The 17422-nt window shown below is 43.1% G+C and overlaps 1 protein-coding gene across 1 annotated transcript in view; it reads left to right on the top strand.

Annotated features, from left to right (window-relative positions):
* DDRGK1 (DDRGK domain containing 1) overlaps nt 1–17422 on the top strand; it is an 89040-nt gene that overhangs the window by 47698 nt on the left and 23920 nt on the right. Inside the window, exon 3 of the mRNA XM_040335509.1 lies at nt 4054–4176. Coding sequence (XP_040191443.1) covers nt 4054–4176 — 123 coding nt within the window. The remainder of the gene's footprint in view (nt 1–4053; nt 4177–17422) is intronic.

Raw genomic sequence — 17422 nt, 5'->3', positions numbered from 1 at the left:
AGAATGGCACCGGCATGCAGATTGGCGTACAGATACGTCCCTTTAAATCTTCCGCGGGTCCCGGGAACTCGATGTTCCTGGGAGGCCCGCCATTGCGGTCGGCAATGGCAGAACAGGGGAATGCCTTTGTAAACAAGTCATTCCCCTATTCTGCCTAGTGACACTGTCACTGATGACAGTTACCCATGATCGGGAACAACGATCAGTGACGTGTCACATGTAGCCACGCCTCCCATCAGTAAGGGAACACCTAGTGTTTAACCCCTTTCCTGCAAGCGTCATTTACACAGTAATCAGTGCATTTTTATAGCACTGATCACTGTCTAAATGACAATGGTCCCAAATGGTGTCTAAAGTGTCCGATGTGTCCACCATAAAGTCACAGTCCCGATTAAAAATCGCTGATTACCGCCATTAATAGTAAAAAAAAAAAATATATTAATAAAAATGCCATAAAACTATCCCCTATTTTGTAGACTCTATGGGCCAGATTCACAGAAAAAGTACGCCGGAGTATCTGCTGATACTCCGGCGTACTTTCAAATTTGCCGTGTCGTATCTTTATTTTGAATTATCAAACAAAGATACGACGGCATTTGGCTAAGGCTTCTTTCACACTATGAATTGTATGTCCGTTTTATAATATCCGTATTACACCTATTAACGGACGTTTATTAACGGATTTAATAACGGATACATACGGATAAATATTTTACCATTCTTCCTTTATTGAAAACGGATAATGTTTATCCGTATATATCCGTATACATCCGTTATATCATTCCTTTCTAACGTCCGTTAATAAAAACCATTTCACCCTTTCTTGAAGTCCAGCTCCAGAAGTCGTATGGATATTCAGGGGAACCCCGCCGTCAATTTAAAACAAAAATGACGTGCGGTTCCCGGTAAATATCCATAACCAGACCCATTATCCGAGCACGTTGACCTGGCCGGCCGCAGAAAAGAGGGGGGGACAGAGTGCGGCCCCCCCCTCTCCTGAACCGCACCAGGCCACATGCCCTCAACATGGGGAGGATGTCCCCATGTTGATGGGGACAAGGGTCTCATCCCCACAACCCTTGCCCGGTGGTTGTGGGGGTATGCGGGCGGGAGGTTTATCAGAATCTGGAAGACCCCTTTAACAAAGGGGACCCCCAGATCCTGACCCCCCCCTGTGTGAAATGGTAATGGGGTACACTGTACCTCTACCATTTCACGAAGGAAGTAAAAAGTATTGTAAAAAAAACACACTGACACAAAAGAATAAAGTCCTTTATTAAAAAAAAAAAAAAAACTCCAGCGCTGAAAAATCCACTCGTTCCCGGCTTCCTGCGTTGTCCTGATCCAGCGACGGGTGCGGGTGATCTCCCGCGATGAGAAGATCCAGCGTCGGGTGATCTCCGCTCCGGCGATGTGAAGATCCATCCATCCGGCGCAGCAGCATCCCGGACCTCCTCTCACCGCTGGGCACATGACCGTCACGTGACCCCGCCCCCTCTGATGTACCTCTGATACGTCACTGGGTAAGCCCGAGAAGAGGAAAGGTCTTTCCTCTTCTTGGTCTTCCCCAGTGACGTAGCAGAGGGTACGTCAGAGGGGGCGGGGTCACGTGACGGGTGGCTCTGCCTCCTCTATATAAGAAATGTCACAGCTGCAGCTGCTCATTCGCTGGGCTGTGCCCAGCGGTGAGAGGAGGTCCGGGATGCTGCTGCGCCGGATGGATGGATCTTCTCATCGCCGGAGCGGAGATCACCCGACGCTGGATCTTCTCATCGCGGGAGATCACCCGCACCCGTCGCTGGATCAGGACAACGCAGGAAGCCGGGAACGAGTGGATTTTTCAGCGCTGGAGTTTGGTTTTTTTTTTTTAATAAAGGACTTTATTCTTTTGTGTCAGTGTGTTTTTTTTACAATACTTTTTACTTCCTTCGTGAAATGGTAGAGGTACAGTGTACCCCATTACCATTTCACACAGGGGGGGGTCAGGATCTGGGGGTCCCCTTTGTTAAAGGGGTCTTCCAGATTCTGATAAGCCCCCCGCCCGCATACCCCCACAACCACCGGGCAAGGGTTGTGGGGATGAGACCCTTGTCCCCATCAACATGGGGACATCCTCCCCATGTTGAGGCATGTGGCCTGGTGCGGTTCAGGAGAGAGGGGGGGGCTGCACTCTGTCCCCCCCTCTTTTCTGCGGCCGGCCAGGTCAACGTGCTCGGATAATGGGTCTGGTTATTGATATTTAGGGGGAACCGCACGTCATTTTTGTTTTAAATTTACGGCGGGGTTCCCCTGAATATCCATGCTCAGTAAAATTAACGTCCGTTAACATAACGGACATTTACGGAGACATTTACTAACGTCCGTGTGCCATAGACTTCAATGTTAAAATATAACGGACGTTAATATATCCGTTACTTGCAACAGACAAAAAATTGACAAAAAATAGTGCAAGACCCGTCACATATTCCGTTATAACTAACGTCCGTATGTTATAACGGACTATTACGGATCTTTACGGAACATAAAAAAATCCCATAGACTTTAATGATATTTTATAAAGGACGTATAACTTCAGTTTTTTAACATTATCTGACGGATATTAAAACGGATTTATTTTGTAGTGTGAAAAGGGCCTAAGATCCGACAGGCGTACGGCTTCGTACGCCTTCGGATCTTAGGATGCAATACTTCGGCGCCCACTGGGTGGAGTTTGCGTCGTTTTCCGCGTTGGGTATGCTAATTAGCTGTTTACGGCGATCCAGGAAGGTACGCGCGGTCGTCGCATTCTCTTACGTCGTCGCTAGTCGGCTTTTCCCGTCGTAAAGTTGCGATTGCTATTTAGGTGGTGTAAAAATAGACAGGCCATGTTAAAGTATGGCCGTCGTTCCTGTGTCAAATTTTAATTTTTTTTTTTTTGCGTAAGACGTCCGGGAATGGGAAAGGACGTAACGCACGTCGCCGTTCAAAAAATTACGTCGGTGCGACGTCATTTCGCGCAAAGCACGGCGGGAAATTTCAAAACGTAGCATGCGCAGTACGTTCGGCGCGGGAACGCACCTAATTGAAATGATACACGCCCCATATGAATTAGGCGGGCTTGCGCCGGACGGCTTTACTCTACGCCGCCGCAAGTTTATAGGCAAGTGCTTTGTGAATCAAGCACTTGCGCTGAAAACTTGCGGCGGTGTAACGTAAATGACATACGTTACGCCGCCGCAAATGTATGTGAATCTGGCCCTATAAGTTTTGCGCAAACCAATCAATATATGCTTATTGCGATTTTTTTTTATCAAAAATATGTAGAAAAATGCATATCGGCCTAAACTGTGGAAAATAAATGTTTGTTATATATTTTTGGGGGATATTTACTATAGCAAAAAAATCTTTTTTTGAATATAACGCAACAAATAAAAACCGCAGAAGTGATCAAATACCACCAAAAGAAAAAAAGGACGTCAATTTTGTTTGGGTACAACGCCGCACGACCGCACAATTGTCAGTTAAAGCGACGCAGTGCAGTATCGCAAAAAATGGCTCGGGGCATTGGGCAGCCAAATGGTCCAGGGCTGAAGCGGTTAAGCTTTGACAATAAAACCTGGAAGCGGATTGGTTTATATGCAGAGCCGCATCAGATTTTGCGATCTTTTTAGTAAATCAACCCCAATATTTTAGAAAACAGGGAAACCAAATAAATAAATGGGGCCCTTTTTTAGTTCACAAATGTTTGTATTTATTTTTTTAATAACGGAATTGTTTTGTAATAATAATAATTAAAAAAAAAACTTTGTCTTTTATAGAAATATTCTAAAATATTCTAAATGAGAAAAATAATGACTGCTGGAAGAGGAAGTAACCACGCTGAGCTCAGTCAGGGAGTGTCTTATGATAAGTCAGCAGCCTGTGCTCTATAAAAGGTCACTGAGTATTACTGAGGATGATGATGATGAGTGGCTCGTGTCCTCGGCACACTCTGAGAATGGTCTGGCCGGGGCCACCCATGTGTTTTGCCCCCCTGTACCCCCCAGGCTGAACAGTGTTTTGTCTTCTCCGCAGGAAGAAGAGAAGAAGAAAGCCAAGGAGGAGCAGGAGAAGCGGGACTATGAGGAGTACCTGAAGCTGAAGGAGAGTTTTGTGGTGGAGGAGGAAGGAGTAGAGGAGACCATGGATGAGGAGCAGGTAATCCAAACTTTTCTCATAATGTTCTCTGTACTTTTATTGGTGTTTCGTTATGTTGTTCCATAGTTTGAATTAAGCTGTAGAAGTAAAACCTTGGATAGCGAGCATAATTAGTTTCAGAAGCATGCTTGTAATCCAAAGCACTTGTATATCAAAGCGAATTTTCCCATAGGAAATAATGGAAACTCAAATGATTCGTTCCTCAACCATTTATTCGTAGGTCCTTCAGTTTATATAAAAAGATTATAACAATGTAACCATAAAATGTCCATCCACAAATGGAAGCCTCCACAAGGGGATTAGAAGCAAAATCCAGCAGGAGCTCCAGAGTCTAAGGGGCAGATCCTCGTAACAGCGGCGCAGCATATCTAAGATACACTATGCCGCCGTAACTTACTTTTTTTTTTTAAAATCCAGAAAGAATCCGCGTCGTAAGTTACGGTGGCGTAGTGCATCTCTCGCGGCGTAAGGGCGCGGAATTCAAATGGATGTAATGAGGGCGTGTTTTATGGAAATACGTCGTGACCCGACGTAAACTACGTTTTTTTTTAACTGCGCATGCGCCGTCCCTGAGGGTATCCCAGTGCGCATGCTCGAAATTAAACCGGAACCAGCCAATGCTTACGACGGTGACGTCATTCTACGCAAATTCCTATTCGCGAATGACTTACGCAAACGACGTCAAAAATTCAAAATTGTACGCGGGAACGACGGCCATCCTTAACATTGAGTACGCCTCATAATAGCAGCTTTAACTATACGCCGGAAAAAGCTGAACGCAAACGACGTAAAAAAATGCGCCGGACGTACGTTCGTGGATCGCGTAACTAGCTAATTTGCATACTCGACGCGGAATTCGACGGGAACGCCACCTAGCGGCTGCCGGAAAATTGCAGCTTAGATCCAACGGCGTACTAAGATCTAGCCGAGATGCCGTCGTATCTTGTTTTGTGGATACCAAAACAAAGATACAACGCGCAAAATTTGAAATTACGCGGCGTATCATGAGATACGCCGGCGTAATTTCTTTGAGGATCTGCCCCTAAGGCTGCATTCACACCTGAGCGTTTTGTCGCCTGAAGCTATAAAACGCTAGAGGGGAAAAAAATCCATTATTCTCAATGGAGATAGTTCACATCTCCACTCCAAAACGCCTGAAGCCGAACGCCTGAAGCTCAAACAAGTTCCGGACCCTTTTTTGTCACGTGAATCGGGCTGATTTGGGCGTTTTTGAACGTTTGTATTCCCATAGAAACTAATGGAAACGCTCGATTCAAGCGTCTAGCGCGACAGCGAGCGTTTCTACGGGCGTTTTGTCGCTTTAATCTGTTCTGGGAAATAGAACATTCACCTAGGAAGAAGATAAAACAAATCTACAAACATAGCAACAAGTGATGAAAGAGATGATCATTTTTCCTATTGGCTAAAATAAAAAACGACGAAGTTCAAAAACGTCGAATAACGCTGTATGCAAACGTGTGAATAAGCGCGACAAAACGCTGGAAAAAAACGACCGAAAACGCTACGCTCGGGTGTGAATGCGGCCTTAAAGAGAAGAGAGGCGCGTCCAAGTGCAGCAATATGGTTACATCTAATAAACGTATAACATTTAGAAACTCACATGGATGATGATTAAAAGCGGCACTTCTAAGTATGCAGGGATCCGGGGAAAAGCTGTCCACATAGACCATCCTCCTCACCGCCGGCTCTCACCGCTGTCGGTCTGCAATCGTGAGCGAGAAATTACCCTGCAGTAGAGCGATCTGAAAGCGAGGCTTGAACCGCTCGTGGAAGGGACGACATCAATGGCGGTGCGGAGGATGGTCTATGTGGACAGATTTACCCCGGATCCCTGCATACTTACATGTGCTTCTTTTAATCATCAACCATGTGAGTTTCTAAATGTTGTACCTTCATTAAATGTAACCATATTGCTACACTTAGAGGCGCCTCTCTTCTCTTTTATACTCAGTTGTGACATGACGCTACTCTTATATCAAGACATCGCTTGTATATCAAGGCAAAATATATTAAAAGATTTTGCTTGTCTTGCAAAACGCTCTCAAACCAAGTTACTCTCAAACCAAGGTTTTACTGTATATTATAATTTTGTGTCTAACCACTTCCCGACGGCCGTACGACTATATACGGCCGCAGGGTGGTTCTACTTCTCTGGGGCGCTGTGTTTTTACGGCCGCCCCTTTCTGCGTTCCCCGTGCGCGCTCCCGAGCGCGCAGCGGAGAACTTCTGTGCTGGCCGTGTCCCTTGGACACAGCCAATCACAGATCGCCGTGAACGGCCAATCGGAGTGGCCGTTTGCTAGGCGATCTGTGCGGCCAATGAGAGATGATCTCATATGTTTACATATGAGATAATTTCTCATTGCCGGCTCTCACAGACAGTCAGGGAGAGAGGAGACGGATCTGTGTCTCTTGTACATAGAGACACAGATCGGTCACCTCCCCCAGTCACCCCCCCTCCATATATAGGACACACATTTAACCCCTTCCTCACCCCCTAGTGTTAACCCCTTCCCTGCCAGTCACATTTATACAGTAATTAGTGCATATTTATAGCACTGATTGCAGTATAAATGTGAATGGCGCCAAAAATGTGTCAAAAGTGTCCGATGTGTCCGCCATAATGTCGCAGTCGCAATAAAAATCGCAGATCGCCGCCATTACTAGTAAAAAAAAAATAATAAAAAATAATAATTCTGTCCCTTATTTTGTAGGCGCTATAACTTTTGCGCAAACCAGTCGCTTATTGCGATATTTTTTTTTTACTAAAAATGTGTAGAATACGTATCGGCCTAGACTGAGGATAAAAAAAAAAATTGAGCTATTTATTATAGCAACAAGTAAAAAATATATTTTTTTTTTCAAAATTGTTGCTCTATTTTTGTTTATAGCGCAAAAAATAAAAACAGCAGAGGTGATCAAATACCACCAAAAGAAAACTCTATTTGTGGGAAAAAAAGGACGTCAATTTTGTTTGGGAGCTACGTCGCACGACCGCGCAATTGTCAGTTAAAGCGACGCAGTGCCGAATCGCAAAAAGTCCTCTGGGCAGGAAGGGGGTTTAAGTGCCCAGTAAGGAAGTGGTTAAAGGCATTTTCTAATTTACTTTTGGATCTACCCAAGTCCTTCAACATATTAATAGTATAAAAGCCCTTCAACATCTCAATAATGTAATTTTCTGAATTTGATGTGTGCTCCTTCTCTGGCCTGTAGAGTGCGATATCCTTTTGGTCTGGTGGTTGTGTATACAGTTATCGAATATTGTCCATGACTGTCACAATAACTTCCATATCTCAATAATATAAAAGTTCACTTCTCTGTAGGATTCTCTGTAGCCTTGCTTCAGATTCTTAAAATACCAATACATTGGACTTTCAAGGTTCCAATAAATAAAAAAATATATATTTATTTAATTGATTTATTAAAAAAAAAAAAAAAAAAAAAAGTCCCCAAAAAATAATAATATTCATTTGAAAATCTCTTTATTTGAAAAATATTGCAGCTAAAAAAAGGCGTCAACATAAACTTAAATATGTTGCCACCAATTTGTTTAATGGCACCTTAAAAGTCCAACGTATTTGTATTTTTTTCTCCCCCCATTTGTGTGTGTGGGGAATGGGGTGCCCATCGCTCCTTTTCTTCTGATGTTTTCCCATCTTGTCTGATAAATCTGCCTGAGAACAATTTTGATATTTGTGATAAGAAATTTAGCAAGCAAAACTCCTCACTGACCACAATGTTATATCTCACTGTGCAACAATAAATAATATGTGTATTTTTATTATCAATAGATTGTTATTGAAAATATTTAATATAGTCATATTGTCACATTTAGTCATTTGTAGCCAACTTAGTTACATTGGTTCATACGGTTGTTAACAAAATAATACAATATTTGGTAGTCTATTCCAGCCTACCCCTAATGGGTTCAAATTGTAGACATATTTATTTATTTAATTTTATTTTGGGGGGGGGGGTCCCTTTGCAGTCTAAGGGCTCTTTCACACGGGTGGCCAATTAAAACAGGCGATTGAACCCCACTTCTAGTGTTGTTTGCAGTCTATTATTCCTATTTTTTTACACACTTGGGAGGCCGAGACAGAATTGTGCTGAAGTCCATAAATCATACGGGCCACAGTTTTACTGCCCTTTGGCCGCCTGGCTGTATTCTATCATTGTAGCTGGGCGAGGGGGGGGCGTACACGTGCCAGGACCGTAAAAAAATACTTGCAAACAGCTTGCAGAGTTTGGCAGGCGGCATTTGCTATCAAGAGGACCATAAAGGTCAATGGGAGAGATTTATAGCTGCAAGCCAAGCACTTGGCTCATGTTTGGGGGGGGGGGGGGGGTGGAATTTGTCATACAAAATCCCCTGTGAGAGTAAAAAGGCAAACACGATTGTCTTCTGAAAGCCTGCCAGCCCCTGCTCTACCGTCCTATGAACAGTGATCCACAATATATTGCTAGTTAGAGGGCGTTTGAAAGAACCCCAAAAAGCTCATTAGGCAGATTATGCTAATCACTCGCTCCTAAGAGATTTAGGGCTGGTTAAAAAACGCACTCCAGACCCATTTCCAATGCATTTCTGCATGCACATTTTGTATGCGTTTTTGGCACGTTCCAGTGTGTTTTGGATGTGTTTCCAGATGTTTTTTTTTTTCCTATTTTTAAAAAATGGTAAAAAAAAGTTTTTTAAACCAGTACTGGGGTTCAGTGCGTATTTGATGTGTTCCAGTGCATTCCGGTGCGTTTTTGATGTGTTTTAATGCATTCCAGTACAGTCCAATGCAGAAAAAAAGAAGCATGTTCTACTTTCTGGAACTGGAATGCCCTGGCACTGACCGGCACTTGTGTGAACTACGCCATTGGAATCCATATAACCTATTTTCCATGTGTTTGGACAGCATGTGATGTGGCCCTTAAAGGTTTACTTTCACTTTAAGGCCAAGTTCACATATCTCCGGCCGCGGTTTCCAGCATGGGGTCCGGTGCGTCCCTGTTCACAGGTTCAGGTGCGATTCAGGTCCGAAATTTTGCCTGAATTCAAACCTGAACCGGACCCAAAGACGCACAGTGGCCCACCTCGGAGATGTGTGACCCGGCTCCATTGGGATCCGGTCACACTCGCCTGTAATGCTAATTGGATGCAGGGAAAGCATGCTCCTGGATGCCTTTTTGAATGCGCGTTTTAATGCATTTTTGGTGCATTTTTAATGCGTTTTCGGATGCTTGTTTTCTCATTTTTTTTCTTTCACTGTCTGCTGCATTTTTCCTCTTTGTTCCTATTTTTTCTTTCACTGTCCGCTGCATTTTTTTTTTTTTTTTCCTAGTTTTTCTGTCGCTGTCCTTCTTCTTTTTTTTTTTTTTCACTGTCCAGTGCTTTTTTTTCTTCTTCTTTTTTTCCTTATTTTTCTTTCACTGTCTGGTGCTTTTTTTCTTCTATTTTTTTCTTTCACTGTCCAGTGCTGTTTTCCTTCTTTTTACCAATTTTTTTTTTTTTTTTTACTATCCGCTGCGTTTTTTTCTTCTTTTTCTTCTATTTTTTTCTTTCACTGTCCAGTGCTTTTTTCTTTCTTTTTTCCTATCTTTTCTTTCACTGTCCGCTGCGTTTTTCCCTCTTTGTTCCTATTTTTTCTTTCACTGTCCGCTGCGTTTTTCCCTCTTTGTTCCTATTTTTCCTTTCACTGTCCGCTGCGTTTTTCCCTCTTTGTTCCTATTTTTTCTTTCACTGTCCGCTGCATTTTTTCTTTCTTTTTTCCTATCTTTTCTTTCACTGTCCGCTGCGTTTTTTCTTCTTTTTTCCTATCTTTTCTTTCACTGTCCGCTGCGTTTTTCCCTCTTTGTTCCTATTTTTTCTTTCACTGTCCGCTGCGTTTTTCTCTCTTTGTTCCTATTTTTTCTTTCACTGTCCGCTGCGTTTTTCTCTCTTTGTTCCTATTTTTTCTTTCACTGTCCGCTGCGTTTTTCTCTCTTTGTTCCTATCTTTTCTTTCACTGTCCGCTGCGTTTTTCTCTCTTTGTTCCTATCTTTTCTTTCACTGTCCGCTGCGTTTTTCCCTCTTTGTTCCTATTTTTTCTTTCACTGTCCGCTGCGTTTTTCTCTCTTTGTTCCTATCTTTTCTTTCACTGTCCGCTGCGTTTTTCCCTCTTTGTTCCTATTTTTTCTTTCACTGTCCGCTGCATTTTTTCTTCTTTTTTCCTATCTTTTCTTTCACTGTCCGCTTTTTTTTTCTCTTTGTTTCTATTTCTTTTTTCACTGTCCGGTGCTTTATTTCTTCTTTTTTCCTATTTTTTCTTTCGCTGTCCGGTGCGTTTTTTTTCTTCTTTTTTTTTTTTTCTTTCACTGTCCATTGCTTTTTTTTCTTCTTTTTACCTATTTTTTTTCTTTTACTATCCAGTGCATTTTTTCCGTCTCCCCCCCCCTTTTTTTTCTTTCACTGTCCAGTGTGTTTTTAATGTGTTTTTAAAGTGTTCCAGTGAATTTCATTGCATTTTGGGTGCGTTTTTACTGCATTCCAATACAGTCCAGTGCAGAAAAAAAAAGCAGCATGTTTCACTTTTTTTTTTTTTTCTGGAACTGACTGCACTGGTGTGAACGATGTTATTGGAAACCATATAACTTACTATCTGATGCAGAATAGAATGCACTGGACTGAACATGGTGTAAACCAGCCCTTAATTGTATATTTCTGATTCTGCAAATATAGTTTACATTTCCTAGCTTACTCAGGACCCGGCCACTATTTTCTTGCCTTGTTGCCCCCATTGCTGCTTTGAATGAGCCAAAGAATATGGCTGCCATTTTTCCATTGGCACATGCGCAGGGCATGGCTTTCATTCCATATATCCATCTTTGCGATGGAGCGCAGGCACCAAAACCCTGTACCAGCCCTGGGCGGGCAGGCAGGCGTGTTCCTCTGCTCAATATTCCAATATCAATTATTTGCTGTAATTTGAATATAGCAGTGCCATGCTGAGACATAGGAGTGGACGGGTTCACATAACAATAAAGACGGGTCCATATCATATACCTTGTGTCCTGGTAGATCACACTGCTACATTTACAGCAAATACATTACAAAGTGGCACATTTATGATGACAAGTAAATGCTCTGAAATGTTCCACTATAGACTAGAATGTGACCTGCTTAGGCCTCTTGCACACAATGGGGGTTATTTACGAAAGGCAAATCAACTTTGCACTGCAAGTGCAAAGTGTACTTGGAAGTGCAGTCGCTGTAGATCCGAGGGGGACATGCAAGGGAAATAAAAAACAGCATTTTAGCTTGCACATGATTGGATGATAAAATCAGCAGAGCTTCCCCTCATTTCAGATTTTCAGCGACTGCACTTCCAAGTGCACTTTGCACTTGTAGTTTGCACTTGTAGTGCAAAGTGGATTTGCCTTTATTTAATAACCCCCATTGTTTGAGCTTTTGCTTTTTTGGCCATCATTTCAGGTGTTTGCATTGCGCAAATTTGCGTGTATTTACGTGCGTATTTGCATGTCTATGTGCGATCGCACGTTTGTGCGCACAATGCCTTCCTAGGGAAAACGCATTCATATTTATGCTAATATGTGGGTATTTGTGTGCAGCAGCGCAAAATACTGTCCAAAACATAGATTTTCCTTTTTTAATTTTTTTTTTATTTACTGATACTTGTCGCTTGTTTACACGCCTGTGTGCTCAGGAAAAATGTAAATGATGGGCTACATTTTGGCCCCTTTCACACGGGGCAGTGGAGGTGCGGTGACGGTATAGCGGCGCGATTTTTAGCGCCGCTATACCGTCGTATTTACCGCAATATTTGCCCGCTAGCGGTGCGGTTTTAACCCCCCTAGCGTCCGATAAAGGGTTACTACCGTCCGCGGTTTCCCATTGCTAAAGATGCGGCTAGCAAGACTTTTGGAGCGGTCCTGCTAGCGCACCGCTTCAGTGTGAAAGCCTTCAGGCTTTCACATTGAAGCCTGCAGGGCACGATTTTTTCAGGCGGTATAGCAGCGCTATTTTTAGCGCTGAACCGCCAGAAAAAAAAAGGGGTAAGTGTGAAAGGCGTCTTTAGCTCTGTCCAAAAAAAAATGCCGTACTGAGCTTTTTCAAGCTGCAGTGTGCAAGAGGCCTTATAATGATCGGACAAATAATTTTTTTTTCTGTCACTTTTTTTTTCTAATTTTATGGAGGTCTGTGATAAAAAAATAAAAATAAAAATTGTGATGAGGAAATATAAAAAAAAAAAAAAGTTAAAAGTAGTTTTACCAGCTTTCTCTTTTGACTTTTCTTAGCGGTTTTCTTCTCTCTCTCTTTCCAGGGCTTTTAGCCTTCTTTAGTTTTTGATGGATGCTCAGGACTAATTCAAGGCTGAGTTACTAGATATTTGTCCTGGTTACTTTTGCACCCCATGGGGTTTACCCCAAATTATATACGAATGTTGCATTCGGGTTCTCTGTGATTGTTGAATTAGGAAGCTTCCCTCCTCTGTGTTTTCTACGTGCCGCTTGTAGCCCCTGTGTGGGCGGCCTAAGTGCCTCCTACATTATTGTATGTTTTAATTCTATATTTACAATAGAAATTAATGAACCAAAAAAAAAGTAGTTTTACAAATAAATAATAATAATAAAAAAAAAAACAGTTAAGATGTAGCACTGCGATGGAAAATAAATTTGTGACCCATAGAAAATGAATGAGCATATCAGACTAAATAAATAATAAAAAAAGAAAAAAAGGAAGTGTTTTTAAATAAAAGTGAATTTTATTGAAATTAAAGAGAGGATGATATTCACATCTGCAAAATACAGTGATATGCCAGTATACATTTTTGTTTTGTTTTTTACATGAAAATTAAATGGAATAATATCTAATTTACCATTTTACGAGGGTTCTTCAAAGAGTTTCCACATTTTATTTAACTCTATTAAATATAAAAAAGTGCAGAAACTTTTTGAAGACCCCTCGTATAAATGAGCCCCAATGTGATACAGAATGAAGACCTGTGAATGACATTTACATATCCCTTTACAGCAGGGGTCTCCAAACTGCAGGCCGAGGGTCAGATGTGACCCTTTGCTAGCCTTTATCTGGCCCTTGGGGCATTATTCTTCCCAATGATATGAAGCACTATTTCTCCCACTGACACCAATTAGGGGTCACTATTCCTCCCAGTGACACCAATGATGGGGCACTATTTCTCCCACTGACATCAATGATGGGGCTCTATTCTTCCCACTGACACCAATGATGGGGCACTATTCCTCCCAGTGACACCAATGATGGGATACTATTCCTCCTACTGACCACTGACTCTGAGAATATATTTATTCTCACTGATGCTGGGCTCAGGGCATTTTCTACCCCCGCTGGCCACAATCCCCCATTGACAATGTCACATGTGACGAAACGCATCTGGGAGGAGGGTACGTGCTGACATCACCAAGCTATCTCATTAGGAGGACGGGAGTTTGCTTTGTAGCCAGCCAGCTTCATATTTTATGCACGATTTTTAATCTTGGAAATGTACCGTATTTATCGGGATATAGCGCGCTCCCGCGTATAGCGTGCACCCCTAAAGTTGCCCGAATTCCTGTGGAAAAAAGTTTTTTTGTACTTACAGTTTTGGTGTCTTGCGCGCGGCGGCCTCGTCGGGTCCGGCGTCCGTCTGCGGCTTCGGGTGTCCTCTTCGTCGGGTCCGGCGTCCTTCTGCGGCGTCCTCGCGTCCTCCCCGCTCGTTTCCCGCGCCGAGTTTGAATACTGCACCGACATATACCGAGCGGAGTACACTCGTGTATCGTCGGGCAGGCTCGGCAACTCTCGCGCTGACGTCCTGTACGTCCAGGACGTCTGCCCTAGAGGCGCCGAGACTGCCCGAAGATACACGAGTGTACTGCGCTCGGTATATGCCGGCGCAGTATTCAAACTTGGCGCGGGAAAACGGGTATCGGCGTATACCGCGCACCCACGATTTTGCCCTGATTTTCAGGGCAAAATAGTGCGCGGTATACGCCGATAAATACGGTAAGTGCAATATATTTTTACCTGAGCAATAAACTAGGAATTAGACAATATTACGCTAAGGCCAGTTTCTCTTTTTGGGTCCATTGCTGAATATTACGATTACGGATCTTATGGTGCTATCGGCGTGTGAATCTGTGCAACCATCCAAACTGGCCCGTTGTTTGAAAAGTTTGGAGACCCCCTGCTTTAGAGGTTATGCTCTTTATATAGCGCATAATGCAAACACTGTTAGTAGAATTGAAAATAGTTGTACTTTTATCCATAATGTCATGAACATAATTATATTTTAGTAATTACATTTTTGAGTTGTGGTCTTCCATGGTTATAATGGAAATTATGTCGGTAATGTCAAATCCAGAGGAAGGCAAAAAAAAAAAAAAAAACAGCAAAGCAACTTCTAATTTGCTCCCGCAGGGGAAAAAAATCCTTCCTAAATTCCCGAGAAGCAATCAGATATTCCCTGGATCAACTTTACCTATAGATAAATGAATTATTGGTCAGTTTTTTTTATTTATTTTAGTATTTTTTATTTAATGTATAACTAAAGGCAACACCTAAAAAAAATAAAAATGGGAGTTTAGAGGTATTAGAACACCTGTCAGGTTTTTATTGCTGTCTGTGCTCCCATTACAGAGATTCCCCCTCTCTATTTGTCCAGTTTACTATTATCATTGAAAATGAAAGTAAAAGAAAATCCCAAATTTTGGGTTGTCTCCAGAAAAGTAATAGAGGGGAAATCTTCCAATGGGGACACTCGTTCTGGTGACATGGGGGTCCCCGAAGGAATTCCCTTAAAGACTTTGTAAAGGAAATTTTATTTTTTATCTTAATAGCTTCCTTTACCTTAATGCAGTGCTGTTTTCATGTCCTCATTGTTCGTTTTTGCTCTCAAGTTGCTGTAATTCTTCTCTGATCTCCACACTTCCTGGTAACCACATTACTGGGAGATTTCTCTCTGTGGTCACTAATCAAGGAGGTGTGATTACTGTGTGTCTAAAACCCCTCAACACCAATCAGTTTCGTTTTCCAAACCATCACTGCCCTGTATTGGCTCTGTGGCTCTGTACATCACAGAAGCAGGAAGCGACATGCAAAAACTAAACTAGAAACTACAGGTACATTATATGATTGATTTTTATCTATTTTTAATCGTTTTTAAAAGGAATCAGTTAACTGTTATGTCTCTATACCCTGTAAACAGTAATTTCAGCAAAAAAAAAAAAAAACATTTCCTTTACAACTCCTTTAATTTGCAGGGATTTCCTCTCACTTCCTGTTTGGCTACCGGACAGGAAGTGAAGGATCTTGACACAGATGATGAAAAAATAAATATGACTGGGGTCAAAAACTTTTTTTTCATTATGGATAAAGTAAGGGAGGGTCCCTTACTTTATCCAAAAAAAAAGTTTTGTCTTTAGTTCTACAGTGTACAGAAAAATAGTACATAGGTTACAGTTACTCGCAACAGCCAATCAGAAGCCATCCTTCACCGAGCTGACGATAAAATCTGGTTGCTATTGGTTTACCCCATTCTTGCATTGTCTTACTAAATTAAAGTTGTCACTAGAGAAACATGGAGGCCAATATTATGGTCAGCATTTGAATTACCGACCCGGAACAAATATGGAGCAAGTGAAGATCGAGGGCCAGATCCACATAGAAATGGATCGGCGCAGCGTATACGCTACGCCGCCGTAACTTTTCCGGCTTTGGTTCGAATCCTGAAAGATTGCGCGCTGAAAGTTACGGCGGCGTAGTGTATTTCTGGCGGCGGAATTCAAATCGGCGATTAGGGGGGCGTGATTCATTTAAATGAAGCGCGTCCCGCACCGATTGAACTGCGCATGCTCCGTTTCGAAATTTCCCACCGTGCTTTGCGCGAAATGACATCGCAACTATGTAATTTTTTTAACTTAGACGTGACTTACGTCCATCCCTATTCACGGACGACTTACGCAAAAAAAAAAAAAAATTATAATTTCGACGCGAGAACGACGGCCATACTTAACATGGCAAGTCTATCTATACGCCACAGAATAGCAGCTTTAACTACACGCCGGAAAAAGCCGACTAGAGACGACGTAAGAGAATGCGACGGCCGCGCGTACGTTCGTGGATCGTCGGAAAAAGCTCATTTGCATACCCAACGCGGAAAACGACGCAAACTCCACCCAGCGGACGCCGAAGTATTGCATCTACGATCCGAAGGCGTACGAAGCCGTACGCCTGTCGGATCAAACCCAGATGCCGCCGTACTCTCTCTCTGGATCTGGCTCTGAGTTTTTATGTTTTAGAGCACAGGTGTCAAACACAAGGCCTGCGGGCCGAATCCGGCCCTCCAGGCCATTTCATTTGGCCCTCGCACCTCTCCTGCACCTGCAGGAAAGCTCCAGCCCTTCTCTGGTCCTCCTCCAGTCCCTTACTTTCTACTTTCAAGCAATGCATCCAGCTTCTTCCCAGCAGCAGCATAAGGAAAGGCAGGGCTGTATTCTGGCCTAGGCTGACAAGGCCCAGGCCTAGGGCGGCACTTTGCGGGGGGCGGCCGGCCAGAGGGATCACTGTTGCAATTTCGCTGGGTCTGGTAAGACTGAGCCATTAGGAAGTGCCTAGCCTGCTATTCTCTAGGCCTTATTGACCGCCACAACATCCCTCTCTGTCCTCTTCCCACGGCATCCTTTTCCCACCGCGTCCCTCTGTCCTCTTACGTCACCCACGGCAACCCTCTGCCCTTCACCCACGGCATCCCTCTGTCCTCTTCCCATGAAGATGACAGGGTGGGTCTTAAAGAAGAAGGGATGTGGTTTTGACAGGAAGGGGTGGGTCATATTTATATTAGGGGGTGCGGGGGTGCGCAAGTTTAGTCAGGCCTAGGGCAGCACAAAACCTAAATACACCTCTAAGGAAAGGGCGGTGCACTGTGATGTAGGGGAGGGTGGGGGGACTCAACTTCTGATGGTGGGGGGGCTCTTGACATCTAATATAAGGGGAGGGGATGCGCTGGACATCTAATCTTACAGATACAACCGGCCCTTTTGAGGACAATCATAATGCTGATGTGGCTCACAATAAAATTGAGTTTGACACCCCTGATATAGAGGGAGTGACAGTAAAAACTAAAGCTGAAAAAAAAAATGGATATGTTCAGTAGAAAAAGTACTTGATGGGAAGTGCTGGGCTCATACGGAGCTCTGCCAAGTAAAGTCGACTGATATCGCGC

The sequence above is a fragment of the Rana temporaria genome, chromosome 1 (genome assembly GCF_905171775.1).
Source record: "Rana temporaria chromosome 1, aRanTem1.1, whole genome shotgun sequence".
Taxonomy (NCBI): domain Eukaryota; kingdom Metazoa; phylum Chordata; class Amphibia; order Anura; family Ranidae; genus Rana; species Rana temporaria.
The sequence above is the reverse complement of the archived record's forward strand: the minus strand, read 5'-3'. Positions and strand labels throughout refer to the sequence as shown.